Raw genomic sequence first — 19,460 nt, 5'->3', positions numbered from 1 at the left:
CATTCACTGGATACATTCTCTAGATGCATTTTCAAGAAGAAATAGAATCATATTTAACTATATTATTGCAACTACCCGTAATAAAGAAATGGACAATACTGAGTAATAATTGACAACTCGATATGCAAAAGATTGCCTTGCCTTTTATTGATTTTTATGGATCTAATTTGAACTTAAGAATTTAATCTTTCATTTATTATTAATTTCAACAAGTTACGTCTAGTCAGTTACAGATTCGTCATGTATATTAATTTAATATCTGGCTGCGATACGTTGTTAAATAATACACATCTAGTGAATGCGAATGTGATTTAAGATATTTATGATACGTCCAGACCACTTGACGAAGGAGAAAATCGATTTTCTCACATACACACATACATACACTCACACATACACACACAAAGCGTCCCCTCTTTTACCCTTCCAGCTTCGTTTTTCGCGTTATCTGCTCAATACATATCCGGTGTTATGTAGGAGATTGTAATCAAAGATTATAAAAGTAAGTAGTGATATGATGGGAAAAAACATAATATACTCGATTATGCGATTAATGAAATATATTTCTTCATTTCTTTTTCATTTTTAACACATACGTCCAAAAAAAACAACACTCGAATAACTTGTCTCTAAGATTAATTAATTATTCCGATTATGCAAGATTGTAGTGATGATTCAATGTATACGCGTTATTCATAGATGACATATCAACCCCTTCTGGAAATTCATATGTATGATTATACAGAGTATAGCAAAATAACCATGCTTGATGTACATCCTTTTGGCGAAAAACGCCTTGAAAACTACAATATTTTAAAACAAATGCGTTTAAACATTTTATTCTTATGCTATATAAAGTAAAAAGAAACCTTTAGTAAAGTATATACTCTTTTCTCTTTTATATATTGTGTGAACCCATTTTTATCAATTTGAAGAAAAATCAGACATTTAAAACCAAATGACACCCGTGTGACAACATATTGAAACAACAAATTTTGCAAACATTAAAGAGACAGAATAACCGGTTTGATATATTTGCATCTAAAATTGTTTTAAGAATATACAAATAATTCAAGATTAAAATTTCATCATAATAAAAACATTTTCTTTTATTCTTTCATAATTTTAAGAAATTTTATATTATCTGTTTGAGAAATTTATCAATATTTTCATACGTCTAGAAAGAATTCTCTTCTTATCTATTACATCAATATTTTTACTATATATTTTTTTATTAATTTAAAATTTATTTGCAACTTCTCCCCCCCCCCTTTATTTTTTAAAACCTCTTTATCATCTAGAGCAAAAGTTTTACGTTATGTTAATTTTGCGTGTCGTTTCATAATTTTAAGTTTCATTCTTTGTCCAATCAATATGAGAATCACATCGACATCTTTGAAAAATATAACAGGTAAAGTGTGACAAAAGTATGCTGTGTATAATGCATATATGTAATAGAGAATGTATTATTTGTGCATTATTTGTTATATATTATATTTTTCATTCTAATACCATATCTGCGTACATTTTATTATATATGATACGGCGTGACTTTGGCATTGATTCTACACTGAATAAATATTACGATTGATATACCCTACGATATACTGTTATACAATCCATATGATTCTCGAAAATCATATTACAATCAAATGTCACAAAAAGATCACGCCGCATACAATTAATATGTACAAACAAAAAATATATAAACATACATACATGTATACACAAGTGTGTGTATGTATATATATATTATGTATATAACATAATGTATCTTATAAATCTATATACACGATCGCGTTCCATCCATATCATTTGTTTCTCATAAAATTAAACTTTTTCATATATGATCAACTAACATGGATGACAGCAATCTATCCCATACAGCACGCATGTCTGAAAGACATCTTTAAGTCGTCTTTTAGATATGTATGTCTAAAAGACGACTTAAAGATGCCTTAAAGATGTCTTTTAGACATGCGTGCTGTATGGGTATATAACCGTTTCTAGAACTTGGATTATATGAAAATGCTGCAATTTAACAATACCGTGACGATTTCGTTCTACTATTCGATATGTCACGCTTCACAATTAAAGCGCGATTTTACTTTCGTAAAAGCTCACTTGGAGAGAAAAGCGTGTTCTTCCTACTGGTGTGTGTCTGTCACAATGGAACGACAACAATCGTTCTATCACAGTTAAAATTCGCCTTAATAAAGAAATAAGGACCACGACGATAAAATTTTTGATTTGAAAAGGAGAAGAAATCTCTTTACAACGGTCATTTGAGGTATTTCGCTGCCCAATCTGTTCGGCCGTGAGGCCCACTGCTGGCTTTCGTGTTGAAACCATTCCCAAAATTTGGTTGAAACATAGGCCTATTTGTAGTCTCTATCGAAAAGAGATATCATATTAACTGCTACTATATATCGCAACCTATTAATTTTCTCTATTCGCGATGCGCAAATAGAGCGTCATAGCATCTGCATTCTTACTCAAAAAATGTGTATTCGAAATGTTATTTTGGAATAGAAGAAAGCAACCTTTGCACCGCAATATTTTATTGCGATAAATTAATAAAGAAAATGACACCGTTTCTTAAGCAAGAATGCAATAGCAAAATGTATATACAAGTACTTGTAGTAAAGTACTCACTGATATTTTGGGTACCGTACACACTGGGGTAAGGTAATCTCAAGCTTTGTTCGGTGATATAACGGTTTCGCGCGAGATAATGTTGCCTTGTTTGATTCTCAATATTATTCCTAGACCCCCAAAAGGACCCTGTAAAATCCTCATATTTGTTGGATGTTGCCTGATCGATGAATCCATTTAATAGCAGTTTAGACCGGTTGATATCGGAATCCTCATTTCTTGAAAATAAATAGAAAATAAGAAGAAAATAAATTAGTGTATATATAGAGTAACAGTTTATTGTACACTTTGAATTTACAACAGGGGTTACATAAGGATTCAGTACAATTATTAAGTATACAGGTATTTATTATTCGTGCATTTTAATTAAAAAAAAATGGTTCCATTCAGTATACATTTACCGGCATCCAATAAATGCAATGAGCGTCTTGTCGAAATTTCGATGATTAGAACAACAATTGCCAAGATATATCGCAATACATACATCATATGTAGCACGAGTGTTTGTACACCTTGATTTAGCAAATCTGCTATTATCGTGAAACCTTTGACGAGGTAGTCGGCAAAGTGAGTCGATAAGGCTCGACATAGATATTGAAGATGTGTGGAAAAATTCAATGGAAATAATGGAAATGAGATTTTTGACAATTGAGCAGCTAAATCTTGCGTAATACTAGCGAAAATGTAAATTGTCTTGCGGACAAGCATATCGTAAGGCCGTCTTGTTCGAGAATGCTTCTTTCCAAATGGCATAAATTTGAGCATATTTGTTAAATAGTCGGAAAATATATTACGTCCAACTTGCAATTGTAGTAAGAAATGACCGATCACTAACATCGTGCATGTGATAAGAATTCTTTGGATTGGACTTGGGAATTTTATATACCTGGATGGCAAATTTGTGGTCTGGCCTGCGACGTACCGAGCCACACTGAGGTAGTGCTGTTTCGCCGAAACCTTACGCGAGTTTTTCACCTGGTTGGATTGGTTTGACTGATTCCACAATCTCGACGGTGATTCCTTCCACGTTGGTACAGGCCAATTCGCATTGCCATACGAATTGTCGGATTGCTGATAGCTGGCATTCCAATTGGCACGATTTTCTTTGTAGACGCGATTTGGGATGAGCGCCGCGCTTGGATTTTCTGGGATGATTTTGCTTCTGATATGAATAATCAGACTAGATCAGATTAGATCGGAGCTAACCGGAGGACATAGCGTGTACATATAACGGAAGAACGAAACAACAACTTGTCGTGTAGAAAAATTATGCAACACACCCTAGAATATCGGCCAAGTCGTCCTCGTCCCATTTAGAGGCATTGCTATCGCGTTTATTGTGATTTAGCAACGGCAAGGCCGCCGGCTGCTGTTGTGTCTCAACGAGCATCTGTTCTGGTGCTCTACAAATATTAAAAATATTCAATTTGTGCATTTATATTTATCGCGAGATATTCTTCATAATCTCAACGTATAACTTGTACAAATTGCGATACTGTCTCATACTAACGAAAATTCTCTAAAGCGTACGGTTACCTCGATTCAACTAGGCTGCTAACGACAAGCTCTTCTTGAGAGTAATTATACTGCTTAGGCGCGGGAGGTGGAAGATTCATTTTGTTCATAACGAGTTCTCGTTGAGATACGACACCAATCTTTTTACTATTCATGATACGTGGGTCGCCGACTTGAAAATATGGATACCTGAAATTACCCTTGATAACAGCCACTAGTGGACAATCTTAGCATTACTTTTAATAAAATAAATACTGATACTTAAGATAAGGGAAGAAAGAAAGAGAAAAATTGGGAAAATTGTTGTTTAAAATGAGATAATTTTTGAAAGATTACACGATCAAATACTCGCTAGTATGATTGGTTAAATTGATATATTACTTTATATACCTGAGCGATTGCTGCGCTGTTGGTCTCTTAATAGGATTCCACTGTAACATATCTTCCATGAGTATAACTGCCTCTTGACTGGCATTCGGTATCAACACGGACAATGATGTACGCGTAAAATTGGGGAATTTGAAATTCATAGCTGTGGCTAATTGGAATCCCTCTGGCCAATCTTCTTTATCGGGTGTTCCGATTACAGAGCATACTTTAAATATTTCATCGATCTCACTTTTGCCTGGAAAGAGGGGCCTAAACGTATATAATTCAGCCATTATACAACCGACGGCCCAAATGTCAATCGGGCTGTTATAAGTCGTGGAATGTAGCAAGACTTCCGGTGCCCGATACCTATACAGGGGTTTATCAACAAATTCAACATGAGACTGAAGAGATGAATTTGCTTTAGAAGAACGTTTATAGATTACCATCTTGTTGATACGTAGTCCGTGTATGGTGGTCTCGATCGGATCTCTCTCGCTAGTCCGAAATCAGCAATCTTTACTAAATCGGGACCCATACACAAGAGATTTTCCGGTTTCATGTCGCGATGAAAGAAACCATGCTTATGCATGAAAGCGAGACCTTGCAATACTTGATATACCATATTTCTTATTACCGGCTCGGGAAACAGTTTCTCTCTACGATAATACGAAAAACATGTCGAATAAAAGACCATTATCGAATAATATCTACGATAGAATACAAACTGCTATACACCTGTCCTTCATTAGTTGATAAAGATTTTCCTTCATGTATTCAAATACGAAATACAGCACGTCGTTCTCCCGTATAACTTCTTTCAGTTTTACGACGTTTGCGTGACTAAGCTTTTTCAATGACTGCAATAAAATAGGAGAGAAAATGATTGGTTTAGGAGAAATGATTTAAAAGAAACAAGTACCTTGACTTCTCGCAGATTCATGGCTTCTTCCCAAGAATAATATTTTCTCTTCATTCTCTTTATGGCCACCTTCTCACCCGTATCAATGCGTTCCCCGAGAACGACAGAACCAAAGGTCCCGTCACCCAACTGATTCAAAGTTATGTATCGATTCATCTTCGCTGTTGAGATTTGTCAATTCTTGTAGCTCTTATTACATAGTGGATTATAAGGAGGATGTATTTGTGCGCCACTGGAATCGGTCATCATTTTTATCGCATTTGCTGTAATTGTGCAATTGGATAATATATTACTACAAGGTTACAATTTGTATAAATGAATACTCGGCGTCCAAACTATTGATTCCATATCACGATAAATATTTGATATTGACGCGTTCACGTTTCTCCACCATGACAAAATGGCAATTTTGTCATAGTAATAGTATCTATCGACGAGAGAAACTTTTTACACTGCACAAACTCGAAAGGAGAAGCTCTACACCATTCCTGTACCTAATTGTAAGGAGCAAGAGAAGCTCGTAGGCGCAATCTAGGACACCGACCGTATATATATATACATATGTCGCCGCGCGCCGAGATTAGCATTTTCTTACGGTCGCATGCTACGCGAACGATCTTCGTGCGGGCCAGACATGCAAGGATATAGATTTTCTCGACCCAATCGCCCCGACCGACTGACGCAAAAGTACCGAGTGTCCCGTCATTTTCTGCCCATCGATTTCAACAACGGATTGCCTGGTAAACTTGATATTTTCTTGTCAGCGACTGTCAGATAGAAATTGTGTCCCTAGCCAATCATATACAACGTAAAGGTGAAATTTTCTGCAATTCATTGCAATTCAACTCAACTGGAGCTGCGAAATACAACGTCGAATGTCGATAAAATCACCCTTATTCACGATATAACAAATCGATAATATGTATAAGCGTAAGCAGTTGAAATTATAGTCAGCTGTGAGGTTCACCAACATTTTCAATATTTTTTACCAAGATGGTTCAACTAATTTCGCACTATTTTCCCCAAGATTGTTGCTTTAGAAAGAAAAAAATAACAATATGTTGGAAATATTAATTTCTACAGCAGTTTCCTTTCCGAAATCGCGATCTGTTCGTGCGGTAAAATTTGCATCGGCGCTCTTGAAATCGTCGCATGGCGAACGGCGAACGGCGAACGGCGAACGGCGAACGGCGAACGGCGAACGGCAAAGTGAAGTCATCAACGAAGGCGACATTGACTTCCTTTCGCAAGTCTCGTCGCTCCGGCATTAATCGTAAAACTATACTCACGGAATGAAACGTGGAGGCAGGCTTCTGGATTAGCTGAGCTGGCCTTCCACGCACTCGACTATCTTCTTGTTGCGTAGGTGTCATTCGCAGCAAACTGTTAATCGAGCGGCCATACTTCGCGGTCGCTATGGATACGAATACTAGTCAAATCAAACTGCCGCGCGCGCTGACGGCTCATGTGCGTCACCGCGCGCGGCGCCCACCAGCGCCAATCATCTTACTCGCTTGCCAAGAAATATCTCTACAAGTTGGCCTGTTTTCATTGCATCCAAAATAAGCCAAAAAATGCAAAGTTATAAGTATTGGATAAATCTGCGTTACCCACTCGTCAAAATGTCGATATTGGCTACGTAGTTTATGCCCACAGAGGTCGCACTCGAGGATCATAGAGGAGTAATGCCCATTCTACACCTAGGGATGATCCTACTTGTGGCTCATCCGATACTCGCTTCTATACCTAAAGCTAATCCTACTTACAGCTTATTGAGGAAGTAGTATAAAGTGTAAAAGGTACACTGTAGTTGTACTTTGGTACGATTGGAAACCAACCAAAGTGTAAACCTTTTACACTTTATACTACTCCCTCGGATAAGCTGTAAGTAGGGTTAGCTTTAGGTATAGAAGCGAGTATCGGATGAGCCACAAGTAGGATCATCCCTAGGTGTAGAATGGGCATTAAGCTTGTCTCTTGCGGTATCGAGCGATATCGCGGTACAATCATCAACTTGATTGACCATTTCTCTTTCAACGATTATACATAGACATTGAGCTTTAGTTTGTATAGAGATATATTCTTTTGGATCGAGCGGATCGAGCGAATGAGGTGACGAGCGAGCGGAGCGACAACTCGAGGCAACTTTCTCCACTTGAAAGGCGCCCCAGCCCCGCACTGGTGCTGACTGGGCACTGACACAATCAGTTCGCCAGAATGACGTGCCGATATGTTTTCTTTTATTTAATCGCCAATTCTCATCCTCGATCAACGATGTAAACGATGTAGCCGTTTCGCTACACTCCGATTCGCGCGAGTTTACTGTACAGATTGATTACCTTGCGATTTCTATCATTTTATACATAGTACTTATCAAGTAGCTGTGATAACTTTAGTCGTAAGCCGATTACGCATCGTTCGCTGAGAGTGAAATTATGGCCGCGTCACAGGACCATTCGCATTCGTATTAATTCGCATCAAGTGAGTACAGCACATTTCTTTTCACACCTTCAACACTCGAAAATTCACTAGCAATATTCTGCTCCACTCTCACAGTTACATATGTTTCATCCATTTCAAAGCTGACGAGAATAATTCCCGTAACGTTCTACATCTACACAGCTATATGTGATACGAGTTGGAGCTAAAAACACGTGCCAAAGAGACGTAGATGGTTGATAAAAATATTACAACTCCTTTTCAGTAATGGTAGCTGCCGGAGCCACAGTTTTGATGGCAGCTAGCGAGGAGAATTCGTCAAACGAGACAGAAAGTACAGCACGCTCGATAAACCACAGTACTTGCTCGCGTTACAGCGAGATAGAGCGTTCTGGTCAAAGGAACCTTGACTCGATCAAAGGAGATGTAGCGACTTGTTCTTTGAATATCAGTAAGTGTCTCCAGTCATTTATATCTACATTTCCGAGTGGTGTTGGCTTGAATCTGCTTTTATTACGCTCCATCTCTAAGAGTCTACTTATATTACAGTAGACAAGAAGCAACGCAGTCCGGCAGAAAAGATTGGTAAAATAATACCTAAGGCTGAGCCAAAGGACAGCTCGAGGAATTTTGCCACCTGCAAAACTGCTCAGATTCGTGAGACCAGAACTTCTAGATTACGAGCCGCTTCTATAGTATTACCCAATGGTGCGTAAACGTTCCCTTGTCATGCTGTCATCGTGTGTACAGACTTGACATATAAATCAATTGTCTCCTTGTACAAACAGATGTGACTTTATCGTCTAAAAAATTACTTGGATCGGAGACTCCCGACTCTCAGCGGCACAATTTCTCATCAGCTAAGCAAGTAAATATATTTCCAACTCTTTCTATTTTCTCTCCTATTTTTATATCGTATTAATATGCTTCTCAACTTGCTAGTTGTACATGCCCTGAAAATAGCTGAATACACATAATGTAAAGGCACAATATGTTGCATATCTGTACACAGAAAAATTCCACGTCCCTCGATGTCACCATGAACTCTGTCAAGGAAAGAGACAAGACCTACAAACGTAAATCTTATTTGAATAGATCGCGTCATGTGGACACAGCGCTTGTTGATCATTCAAGCGAGGGTAAGGAATATTTTATTGCAATAACATTTTCAAAGAACTCATCTTTGAACTGAAATGCTCATAATCGGACAGCCTTTTCTCGATAATCTTCTGAATAACCTGGTGAAATTTTTAGTCGAGTCTAGCGAGAGACATCCCAGAAGGCAATATATTAAGCGGAGTCCAGTATCCGAAACGGTGTCGAGTCCTGCTGATTCCTGTCGTCAGCTGACCAATTTGCGTAGAAAACATATCGATTCGAAAGCTGCAACTCGGTATAGCATTACGAAAAATCTTTCTAAAGTTTATACCTCACCTACCGTCATGCCTGCCGCAAATGCAAAGCGTCCAAGTGTACAGCAATCTAGGTACATATAAATGACAAAAGTATATCACATAATAGAAGGGAAATGTGCTAGTTGGAAATAATTCTTGTTTCTCAGTGGTGGTGCAGGCGATTCGGAGGTTTCGCGCAAAGTGGACGAGTTAACGGCGCTGACGCGTGCCACCATGGAACGTGTGGAAAGACTCGCGTCTGCGAATCAGTCGGTTGACAACGCGCATGTTGTCGCCGAGAAAGTGTCAATGTCGCCGAAAAGGTGTGTCACACTCCGGCACACGCCAGTTTCAATTCTGAAACATAAAACTGTTGACGGCGAAGGAGGCGAACGCCAAGCGTCGTCTAGCGGCTCTCACGCGCCCTCGCCAGTTACCTTCTCGCCGTCCGTCACGGAATCTGTTTCCCACAAGCGACACGGTATTTTGAAAAAACGGAGCAGCTTGGACGAAAACGAGATATTACGCCGTCGTAGCTGTTCTCCCGATGTTTCCTTCGCCGACAACGTTTACTCGGAATTTCGGCCAATCTTGAAAAATCAAAGGCGTTCCTCACTGGATGAAATCGTCAAGAGAGATCAGAGTCCCGATCAACAACCTGCCTCCATACTGAAACGCAAATCGTCTAGGGAGGATGACAGAGAGACTCATCGGTTATCACTGGGATCTCCGGAACCGCAAAGCATCCTGAAACGAAAACTCGCAAACAGCGTGCGCGCAAACAGCGTTACTCATCACGTAACAATTGCGTCGGACCTCGCGAGTACGGCGGTGAGTGGAAATACGATCGCCAACGCGAGCGCGAGCCTTGTGTCCGAAAGTCTCGAGGGGTCTGAAGTGAGACCGATATTGAAGAAAAAGTATGGCAAGGAAGAACTCGTCGGGGGCGACGTCTTGTCCCTCGAGCCGAGGCCTATACTCAAGAAGAAATCGAGTACCGAGTCGGACGAACACGAGCATGATAGACCGAAGAAGACGATCCTAAAGTCCTCGCGGAAGAATTCATACGAGGAGGCCGGTTACGAGACGGAGTCGACTTCTCCGAGAAAATTGTCCGTATTGAGGAATCGAGCGAGCGAGCTCGAAAACGTGCGACCTATATTGAAACAGTCCAGCGGCAGCCGTTACTACGACGATACCTCTGATTTAACGGCGGACTCATTTTTGCGAAAGAGAGCGCAGTCCGTTGGTCACGCGCGATCCGCCAACAGTGACGACTCTGTCGAATCGAGTCGCGTCTTAGCCAAGCGAAGATCTCTCGAGTCCAGCTCGCCGATCGACGTCTTGTATACTCCGACGACCACACGACGCTGCTTTACGACCGATCTTTCCTACGCAGCAAATAGGTACGTCTCGATCGATGTACCGTATATCAGCGCACGATATATGCACTTCTAACGTTAAATATGTATCGACAAGGATGCTTTACGACACTCGTAACGGACCATTCCTCCTTCTCCTCTCTTTGCGAATCGCTTTTCTTTTCAAAGGTTTACACAAAAATTCCAGGCATCCCGCTATAAAATGATAATGAATGAGAAAGCTTATTGGCTGCTTTCCAATTCTCGTAGGAAAATTTGTTTTGGCTAAACACAAAGAGTTTAGAAAATATATGGAAAGTGTCACTTATTTAAATCTGTTAAAAAGATATATTCTAGCTACACTGTCGTTCACTTTAATTCAATTGTTCGCTCGCACACACGGGATCGCACTAACTCAATTTTCTTCACATCGGAAAAGGAATTTAGCCAAAACCCCTTTCCAAAAACGTTTTTCCCATATGAGAAAAAAGTTTATTCTGCAGCGCAACATTAGCCTTTTGCAATTGCTGCAGTGATACACGAGTTTAGTGGGACTTTGATCCCGTGCCAAGTTTAATTATAGATCATCTAGCGATTCTCAAAGCTACCAGAAATTGGGGATAGTCGTGTGCAACGTATTTGTGAGAATAAACGACTCACGGTACTCGATTCTTTAAAAAAAGAAACAACATACAAACAAAAATGAGTAAAACGGGTTTATCGAGCGATACTTAGGTATTAATACCAGTGTATTGTATACGTATATATTTCTTACAGCTCCGGTGTAATTAAAGAAAGTAAGCTATTGTGCGAGGGATCCGGTAAAATCAAGCAAGTCAATACAAACGGCGGTATGGAGGAGAAGAATAAGGTAGATTCGCACATACATTTGAAGAAGAGCGGCGACGACGATTGCGATCGCGACGCGGTACAGGTTGTCACTCGCACGATCGACAAGAAAGAAGCGGCGGCGGATGAGGAGAGACGGCAGAGCGTTTACGAGGATTACGCCGCTATTTGTCGTAGCAACAGCGTATCGAAAATGACACAACATTTCAAGGTTTTGCAAGAGAAGGCAAACGCCGCGAGCGCGGAAAACGGTTCTCAGCGCACGCCTCCGCAGAGATTATCGCGGGGAATTCAACGTTATCGCGAGCGCAAGGTACAGGGCGGCGACAGATTCAACACCCAACCGGTGACTCTCGAGGAAGTGCGCGAGGCGGTCCTGCAGAATCAGCGAAACGCCGCAACGTTGAGCAACGCGGCTACGACCGATAACGAGCCCGAGCCGTCCAAGCTAAGCCTGGTTGAACGCGTGCGTCTTTTCGATGAAAAGATCGCGACTACCACGGAAATCGCTGCGAGAAGCGCCGAATACCACGAAAAGTTTAGTCAAAGTAGGCGACAATCTACCCGCTACAAAACGCAACCCGTGACATCCGAAGAGGTTCAAGTGGCGTCCCGGATATCACCGTTGAATCACCAGGTTCAAGCTTTGGTCGAGGGTACGTATTGGATTGTATCGTCTCGCGACAATCAACGATTAACGGTAAATTGGTTGTTTCAGGACGCTCGAAAGAATGCCAACGATCGCTTCACTCGCCACCGCTTGCAGCAGCGCTTCAGCATGACGTACCAAAAAGTATTTTAAAGTCATCCAGCGGTTACACGCAAAATCTCTCGCGTGCCAAAAGCCCGGAACTCCAAGGTATGAAATTGATCAAGTCTGTGCTCAAGAAAGAATCCGAAGAATCGGAGCAAGCGACGATATTGCCGAGTTCTGAGATATATCCGCGTTCCATTCTAAAAAGTAATTCTTACTCGAGGCCCATTCAGACAACGAGCGTAGCTGACGCAGTGATATCGAGAAGCGAACGAGGCTTGTGTAGCGTCGAGAGTGAAAACTCGGCTAGCGAGACTGCTAAATTCCGCGAGAAATTAGATTGTTTCGATGTAGCGACTAATCATAATACGGCGCGAACCAACGTTTCTAAGCAAGCCGATAACACGGAAAACGAAGCCGCAGTGCCTTCTCATAGAGCTGCATTATTTCGGAATGATGAAATTGTCTTACCGGCCGACGTGGGTAGCTGCACAATTGACACAATATCGAGTAGTGGAGTATCTGAGAGACGCAGCAGCAACGAAGGGCGCGACGGTTCGACGTTGGTGGGATCGGGCAGATCCAATCCTAAAGCCCAAAGGGTGTTGGATATCGACGGCGACAATAACGACGATGACAATAAGGATGAGAAAAAGGACGACAACGACATGACGCGCGATGAAAAATTGACCAGTGTCGCACAATGTCCCGTTAATTTGTTGGCCAAGAGTGTCAGCCAGCACTCTCTAGGTGATGAGAGATGGAAGCAACGCGGTCTGCCGCTACCTGGACTGTGTCGAAGCGCGACGCAGGTAGTATCGTCGATAGAAACGAGCGAGACGCCGAGCGTGAGTATCGCCGATCGGTTGGCCGCGTTGCGTCACAACGGTAACACCAACTGGAAACGACGTGTGCTCGGTGCCAGAGTTGACGAATCCTGCGACGACTCGCCACTCAGCTTCGAAGAGAGCACGGTCAAATCGGGCGTGCTGGCCGACTGCATCGAGAAGCTGGGATCTGCCGCGGAAAACTGGAAGAACAGAATCGCAACACCTGACGCGGTCAACTTTACTGTTGCCGGCAAAATGAAAGCAGCTCCGTCGAAGGATGCCAGTTCGCCGTTCCTCACGGAGGCCGCGGCCAATACTTCTAATCAGAAGAAGAGAGTACCGCGTCCGCAATGGTTCAAAATCAGGGAAGACGGAGGTGAGCCCTTTTACATGCGAGCGGAGTCGAAAAGATTTCACCAACTATTTTCTAGGACCTGCCTAAACCGCCTAAAGAGGCTTTATGTTACCGAGGGACAGTTTAAGCATTTTTCAAAAATATGCCCAACAAGTTATATACGAGTTAATCAAATCTACTTTTTGTTTCGTATCGTAAGACGAGAACAATCGTTAAGAGCCAGCATCTTTTCAGAGTGTAACAGTGGCGCGATATCAACCCCTACCAGCCCGTGCAAAGATTCAGCTTCCGCCACGCGCACAAGTTTTTCTGAACCTGTTAGCGATGACAGCGGTTAGTAGTGATTGTCGTTAAAATCGCGTATTTCGTGCTTTTCGTCTTGCCAATGTCCCAGAGAGAGGTGGTGAAATTGTTTGCAAATTTCTTCTTTTACTTTCAATTACATTTGCCACTATGTTTAACATTTTCTGGGATAGCTCGTGATGAGATCGAGATTGCCTGATCAAACAGACGAATAAACGCGGAAAGGCGCGAAAGATTCTTAGTGCTAGTAAAATTATAGTTTATTATAATTTGTAGGTGAAGAATGTAAAACGGAGCATGCCTCATCGCCGAGTGTTTCAGTACCTAAAATGGATGATGAAACGTTCACCTCTTTCTTTAGTGGCATGTCGTTGGAAAAATGCGAGACCGAATGTCTTGCCTTGGATGAAACTGACTTTGATATAATCACACCACAATCCGAATTGTAAATTTTTGCTTTTACTATTTTGCTATGCTCGTGCAAAGATGAAAGAGAGAGAGAGAAAAAGAAATGAAAAAGCAGAAAGAAGAGTATCGTTGAAAATATCGATGTGTGTGTGTGCGTGTGCGTCCGCAAATATAACTGTATATAATCGAAATCTTTTTCTTGGCAGATTAGTACAAAAGCGGAATATACGAGCGCAACGTCGACGAGCCGCCTCGAAAAATCCTCTTAAAGTTCTCGCGGCACGGACTGATTTGAAATCGGAATATACCGAAATTCGCACGACTATATCTATGAGAACGACAAACGACTCAAGTAGTATAAGAAAAGGTGAGTATATTGTCAGATCTCCCCGTTACATCCTATATCAATCATGTGACATAGAATTCTTCAGAATTTGAATTATAATTAAGACTGACACCTCTCTGGATCGATATTCCAGTCGTCAAGAGCTCATCTTTTGCTGTCGAGGCTCTCGCCGGATTGGCTTCTACTGAAGATTTCAGTACAGTGACTCTGAGAAATGTGTCGGAAACAAGCGTGTCCACGAACAAGTTGCAACCGTATAAAGACATAATGTTGATATTGATTAAAGGAAGACGGCACGTGCAAGCTAGATTGATCGAACCTGTCGCCGAGAGTATCAATAATGGTGATAGTTACATCTTGGTCACAAAATCAGAGGTAATGTAATCAATAATAAGTAGAATAGAATGTGGAAGACATTTATGCTCATTCTTTCCAACTTGGTTACTAATCGCAAATAAAACTGACTCGACGAATTGCAGGTTTTCAACTATATAGGGAAATATAGCAATGTTATCGAGAAAACTCGCGCCGCTGAGATTGCATCGAGTATTCAACAACAAAAGGATCTAGGCTGTCAAGCGGTCCAAGTAATTACTATAAATGACGATAAACTCACTTGCTCGAGGAATCAAGTTGACAAATTTTGGAGTTATCTTGGAGTAGTTGACAGCGAAAAGCTAAACAGTATGCTTCTATTTTCATAGTTTGCAACATTATTTCTGGTGTATTACATCCATAGCGTATTGTAATCCATAGCGTGTGTCACTGCAGTTGTCGAGGCTGGCCATCCTGACGAAGATGAACTGTACGAATCTGCCATTATCGATACAAATATGGTGTACGAATTGAAAGATGAACAATTAGTGTCGCACGAAAAATTCTGGGGTACGCTTCCAAAGATAGAGATGCTCGATAAGAACAAGGTAAGGTTTTTCTCATCGCAAAGTTGGTATATACAATAATAATACGTCGTATACAATGATACACATATAACTTGACAAATTATATGATAAGAAAAACATTCTGACCTTTGTTTGCTCCAATTCCAAGTTTTATTTTCATAAGTTTATAATTTGCAGTTCTCGAAACATCTCGATTTTACGCATATCTAAAGCAATAATTTTTCGAATAAACCACCTTTTTTTCTCAGTTTCTAAAGTCAAAAATCTTTTCAAATTGCGGTTAATGGTTTCAGTTTTGGTAACGCACATTGAAAGAAATGGGAAATGCAAAGATTTGCGTAGATCGCGTTTTGTAGCCAAGTTAATTTATGCAACAACTATACAAGGAATTATATTATATCGCGTTTTTTATTACCTTGTAAAGATTCTGGTGTTCGATTTCGGCACCGAGATGTACATCTGGAGCGGTAAAGAAATTTCGGCGGACAAGAAGAAACTCGCTACGCGGTTGGCCACAGAAATGTGGAACAATGGATACGATTATAGCGAGTGTACCGTTTGCCCGATTAGTGCGACCCGTATGATTGGTAATCAGAAGAGTGATTCGCGCACAAATCCGCCCGCGAAAATGGCCAAAAGCAGGCCAAAATGGTGTTTACTTGCCAAGCTGACGCAACACGTCGAAACGATACTATTCCGGGAGAAATTCCTCGACTGGCCTAACGTTACCGGTGCGGTAAAGACGCGAGGCCGAAACGATAATACGCGGCAAATCGACAGTACCATAACTGTGCATTTGGATGAAAAGGACGATATGTGGCTACCAAGCTCCACTTGGGTCGATTTTATTCTGGAGGGCTGTCACTTGGGCAGAGGCACTGGTCATTACGACAACGAAGTAATTTGTCCCTTTATTAGCACGACCAAAAGATTTCGGTCAATAGCTGAAAATGAGATGTATTAGTTTCAAAGTTATTTATTTTTTATCCATCATTTATTACCCATTGCACTCTCATTTAGATAAGAAACTCTTTTCTCTTGTATATTTATAATCGACAATGTTTGCGATTCGCAGGTGAATCTAACTGATGGATAATTTCATTCAATTTGATTTTAGTTGAAGAAGGAGTATGTCGTTGCTACAACAAGTGTTATGGTGTGGCATATCGATGAATTCTCACATACGCTTTTGGATGGATCATCTATTGGTCAATTTTATTCTGGTGACAGTTATATCGTTCAATGGACGTATTCCGTCACAATTACTGGTGAGCTCTTTTGTAATCTATATTTTTGAAGAATATGAAAGATGTAGTCGCTTATATCTGCTTCTAGGCAGAGAACTCAGTGGTTTGCCGTCTAAGCACTCGGCAAAAGGTCGCGATAGATTTGTATATTTTATTTGGCAAGGTCGAAACGCATCCTTGAATGAACGAGGTGCTGCGGCATTACTGACGGTTGAGTTAGACAGCGATCGAGGTCCTCAAGTGAGTTTAATATTATCTATTACTAGTAATTTTATGCCAACTAGACTTTGTAAGTTTATTTTCTTAAAATGAATGTTTGTCAATTGGAAAAGCTTTCTTTCTCCAAAAATGTTCTTTTCACTAAAAGTAAAATATTGCACAAAATATAAAAACATGTTTACAATTATTATTTTACAGATTCATGTTGTTCAAGGCCACGAACCAGCTGCATTCTTAAATTTATTCTCTGGCAGGATGGTGGTACACAGTGGCAAGAAGTCTGAGAAAAAATGTGAGAAACGATGGAGATTGTACATTTGTCGAGGGACTTTAGAGACTGAGACTTTCTTGATCGAGATCCCTTGTAGTACTCGACAATTAAGAAGTAGAAGTTCCTTCATATTACTAGACACGGAAAATGCAAAACTATATATCTGGCATGGGAACAATTCGTTGCGCCATATTAGAGAAGTATACTTGCTATAAATTTCTACAATAATATAATAATAATATACTCACACACATAAAGTGTTTAACTAGCTCATGTAACATGTAAAAAACAAAAGCAGTAGAATTAAAGTAATCAATTAATAAGCAATCTCGAAAAGTTTTTGGCTATAAAAGCTTTACAAAATTTTAAAATTACCATGATTCTATTTTACTATGCTTTTTTCCAAGTAGCATGGAGTAACGATGATGATTTTTTCTCGTTTTCCATCTCGCTTTCTAAAACGTGACTCGATCGCTTTCCTTTCTCTTCTTTTCCTATTTACCTCTCTATTCTACATTTCTTAATTTCTATCTCGTTTATTTAATTCTCACACTTTCTCCTGTCATTTTAGAATACGATAAAAGCTGCAAATAAATTGAAAGAAAATCGACCGGAAGAAGCTGGATTATCGAACAAGAGTAACGTAGAAATATGCCAAGTGGAAGAGAGTAGGGAACCTGAGGGATTTAGTAAAGGTGAGTAAAAAGTCGGTTGATATTTAAATTGAATAAAAAAGTCAAAATATATATTTAATTTTTCAGCATTAGGTGGCATAAATAAGAAATTGTATTGGTCGTTGGAAACAGCTGAAATACAAGATCATACTCCAAAGCTTTATCATTTATCCAGTATTTCTAAAAAATTTCGTGCAACGGAAATACTTTGTCCATATCGTGCGGACCTCACAACACCGTTCCCTTTCTCACAAGATGATTTGTATCAAGCAAACCAGCCAGGTAACGATATCTTTATTTAGCACTTTGATATAGTTGATGTTTTAATCAGTTAATCTAATGAGAGTTAACTTTTAGCTTTATTTTTATTGGATGATAAGAATACGATTTGGATCTGGCAAGGATGGTGGCCTGACAGCGGAACGGAAGATCAGTCTGGAAGCAAAACTGTCCGATGGCAGGCAGAGAGAAGAGCGGCGATGACGACAGCCATACGATATTGGCGAAAGACTCGAAACGCACAAACAACGAATCTTCCAATATATTTAATATGGGCAGGTTTAGAACCGTTGCAATTTATAAATCTTTTCCCAGAATGGACGTATCGGGATGATGTCGCTGAACTAAACATAGAGGTACCTCACTTTTGTCTTATCTATTACTAGAGAAAAGACATGTATAGAAATCCAACTTGAAAATAATTGCTTTAGCTTATACTTTTATGAATAAAAGAGCCTATATTTAGTACATTTCGATTCTAAATGTGTATACAACATGACATTTATTAAACATATTACTAGGATGGCCGGAATCCGGGAGAAATATTAACTGCGGAAAATGAATTGGCTCGCCTGACGCAAAGTACATATCCTCCTGCACAGCTGTTACAGAGACCTTTACCCGACGGAGTCGATCCAACGCGCCTAGAGTTGTATTTATCTCAACAACACTTTCGAGTTAGTATATAGACTTGTAATAGTAGTTGAATACTCGTGAACAAAGATGTGCAGATGTATTTGTTTGGTGTGATTTGTAGGAACTCCTGGGAATGAGCAAGAAAGAATTTCAACAACTCCCAGTCTGGAAGCAAGTAAATCTCAAGAAAGATATAGGATTGTTCTGATGGATCGTTTCGGCTGCGATTAGCAGTAGCTGTCTTTGTCTTTGTTTGTTAATTGTTTCACAATATCTGTTAACTTGAGAGTCAGAAGAAATGTCTAAACGTATTTTTCTCGCAACTTTTCGTGTCTATAGAGAGAAAGAATGAAACATTTCGAGAAACACTGAGATATTCGGCAAGCGTATTGTCGATGATATATCTCTGATAATTAATGCAATCCGAGGTATATTGTCAATGCTATTTGAATTATAACATATGTATAATGATATATAATAGGCGTATGTGAACACAGAATATATATTTTTAATACGTGCTACATGCGAAATCTGCTTGCAAACATTTTCTTTATAACATATTTGTATAATGTTTATATATTGCGAGTGAATGGTCACTGTTTTCGCCTTATTCGTGTAATATCTGTATGTATAAGAGTTTCTATAATTTACAATATATTATGCATTTTTAAATAGTATTTCGCAGGAAATTGTTTCTTTCTCCTTATGTGCAAATAGTGGAACGAAGCAAAT

At 39.9% G+C, this 19,460-nt stretch overlaps 2 protein-coding genes across 10 annotated transcripts; one reads left to right on the top strand and one right to left on the bottom strand.

The window, feature by feature from the left end:
* Positions 1-1,487: 1,487 nt before the first annotated feature.
* On the bottom strand, positions 1,488-8,114 carry LOC105559124 (serine/threonine-protein kinase ICK). Of its 4 annotated transcripts, XM_012007203.1 has the most exons (10): positions 6,751-7,051; positions 5,462-5,724; positions 5,278-5,399; positions 4,986-5,198; positions 4,561-4,908; positions 4,192-4,359; positions 3,936-4,058; positions 3,542-3,817; positions 2,656-2,873; positions 1,488-2,391 (listed from the first exon to the last, which is right to left on the bottom strand). In XM_012007203.1, the coding sequence occupies exons 2-10, from the start codon at positions 5,615-5,617 to the stop codon at positions 2,282-2,284; spliced, it is 1,734 nt and encodes a 577-aa protein (XP_011862593.1). In that variant the 5' UTR covers positions 5,618-5,724; positions 6,751-7,051; the 3' UTR covers positions 1,488-2,281. The 4 variants fall into 4 exon arrangements, with proteins under 4 accessions (XP_011862593.1, XP_011862591.1, XP_011862590.1 ...); XM_012007201.1 differs by lacking the exon at positions 1,488-2,391 and adding an exon at positions 7,970-8,114 and having other exon boundaries at positions 2,789-3,817; positions 6,751-6,875; XM_012007200.1 differs by lacking the exon at positions 1,488-2,391 and having other exon boundaries at positions 2,789-3,817; positions 6,751-7,053.
* Positions 7,496-19,405, top strand: LOC105559126 (supervillin-like). Of its 6 annotated transcripts, none has more exons than XM_012007209.1 (24): positions 7,635-7,942; positions 8,166-8,351; positions 8,450-8,608; positions 8,689-8,768; positions 8,913-9,039; positions 9,155-9,386; positions 9,462-10,700; positions 11,433-12,160; positions 12,223-13,464; positions 13,678-13,776; positions 14,023-14,191; positions 14,361-14,521; positions 14,634-14,875; positions 14,980-15,184; positions 15,272-15,423; positions 15,827-16,300; positions 16,520-16,670; positions 16,738-16,889; positions 17,067-17,339; positions 17,711-17,834; positions 17,901-18,095; positions 18,171-18,448; positions 18,614-18,769; positions 18,850-19,405. In XM_012007209.1, the coding sequence occupies exons 2-24, from the start codon at positions 8,168-8,170 to the stop codon at positions 18,934-18,936; spliced, it is 6,909 nt and encodes a 2,302-aa protein (XP_011862599.1). In that variant the 5' UTR covers positions 7,635-7,942; positions 8,166-8,167; the 3' UTR covers positions 18,937-19,405. The 6 variants fall into 6 exon arrangements, with proteins under 6 accessions (XP_011862598.1, XP_011862599.1, XP_011862596.1 ...); XM_012007206.1 differs by having other exon boundaries at positions 15,257-15,423; XM_012007205.1 differs by having other exon boundaries at positions 8,432-8,608.
* The last annotated feature ends 55 nt before the right edge of the window (positions 19,406-19,460 follow it).

This window comes from Vollenhovia emeryi, unplaced genomic scaffold (genome assembly GCF_000949405.1).
Source record: "Vollenhovia emeryi isolate VEMERY1.0 unplaced genomic scaffold, V.emery_V1.0 DF939289.1, whole genome shotgun sequence".
Classification (NCBI taxonomy): Eukaryota; Metazoa; Arthropoda; class Insecta; order Hymenoptera; family Formicidae; genus Vollenhovia; species Vollenhovia emeryi.
The sequence above is the reverse complement of the archived record's forward strand: the minus strand, read 5'-3'. Positions and strand labels throughout refer to the sequence as shown.

Bases quoted from the DNA above. Each gene is read 5' to 3' on its own strand.
- LOC105559124 (XM_012007201.1), bottom strand. From the start codon at position 5,617: ATGAATCGATACATAACTTTGAATCAGTTGGGTGACGGGACCTTTGGT. The intron at 5,400-5,461 runs GTACTTGTTTCT...ATTTTATTGCAG, and splicing joins TGAATCTGCGAGAAGTCAAG to TCATTGAAAAAGCTTAGTCA. The intron at 3,818-3,935 runs GTGTGTTGCATA...TATTCATATCAG, and splicing joins GACTTGGCCGATATTCTAGG to AAGCAAAATCATCCCAGAAA.
- LOC105559126 (XM_012007204.1), top strand. From the start codon at position 8,168: ATGGTAGCTGCCGGAGCCACAGTTTTGATGGCAGCTAGCGAGGAGAAT. The intron at 9,387-9,461 runs GTACATATAAAT...CTTGTTTCTCAG, and splicing joins CCAAGTGTACAGCAATCTAG to TGGTGGTGCAGGCGATTCGG. The intron at 18,770-18,849 runs GTTAGTATATAG...TGTGATTTGTAG, and splicing joins TATCTCAACAACACTTTCGA to GAACTCCTGGGAATGAGCAA.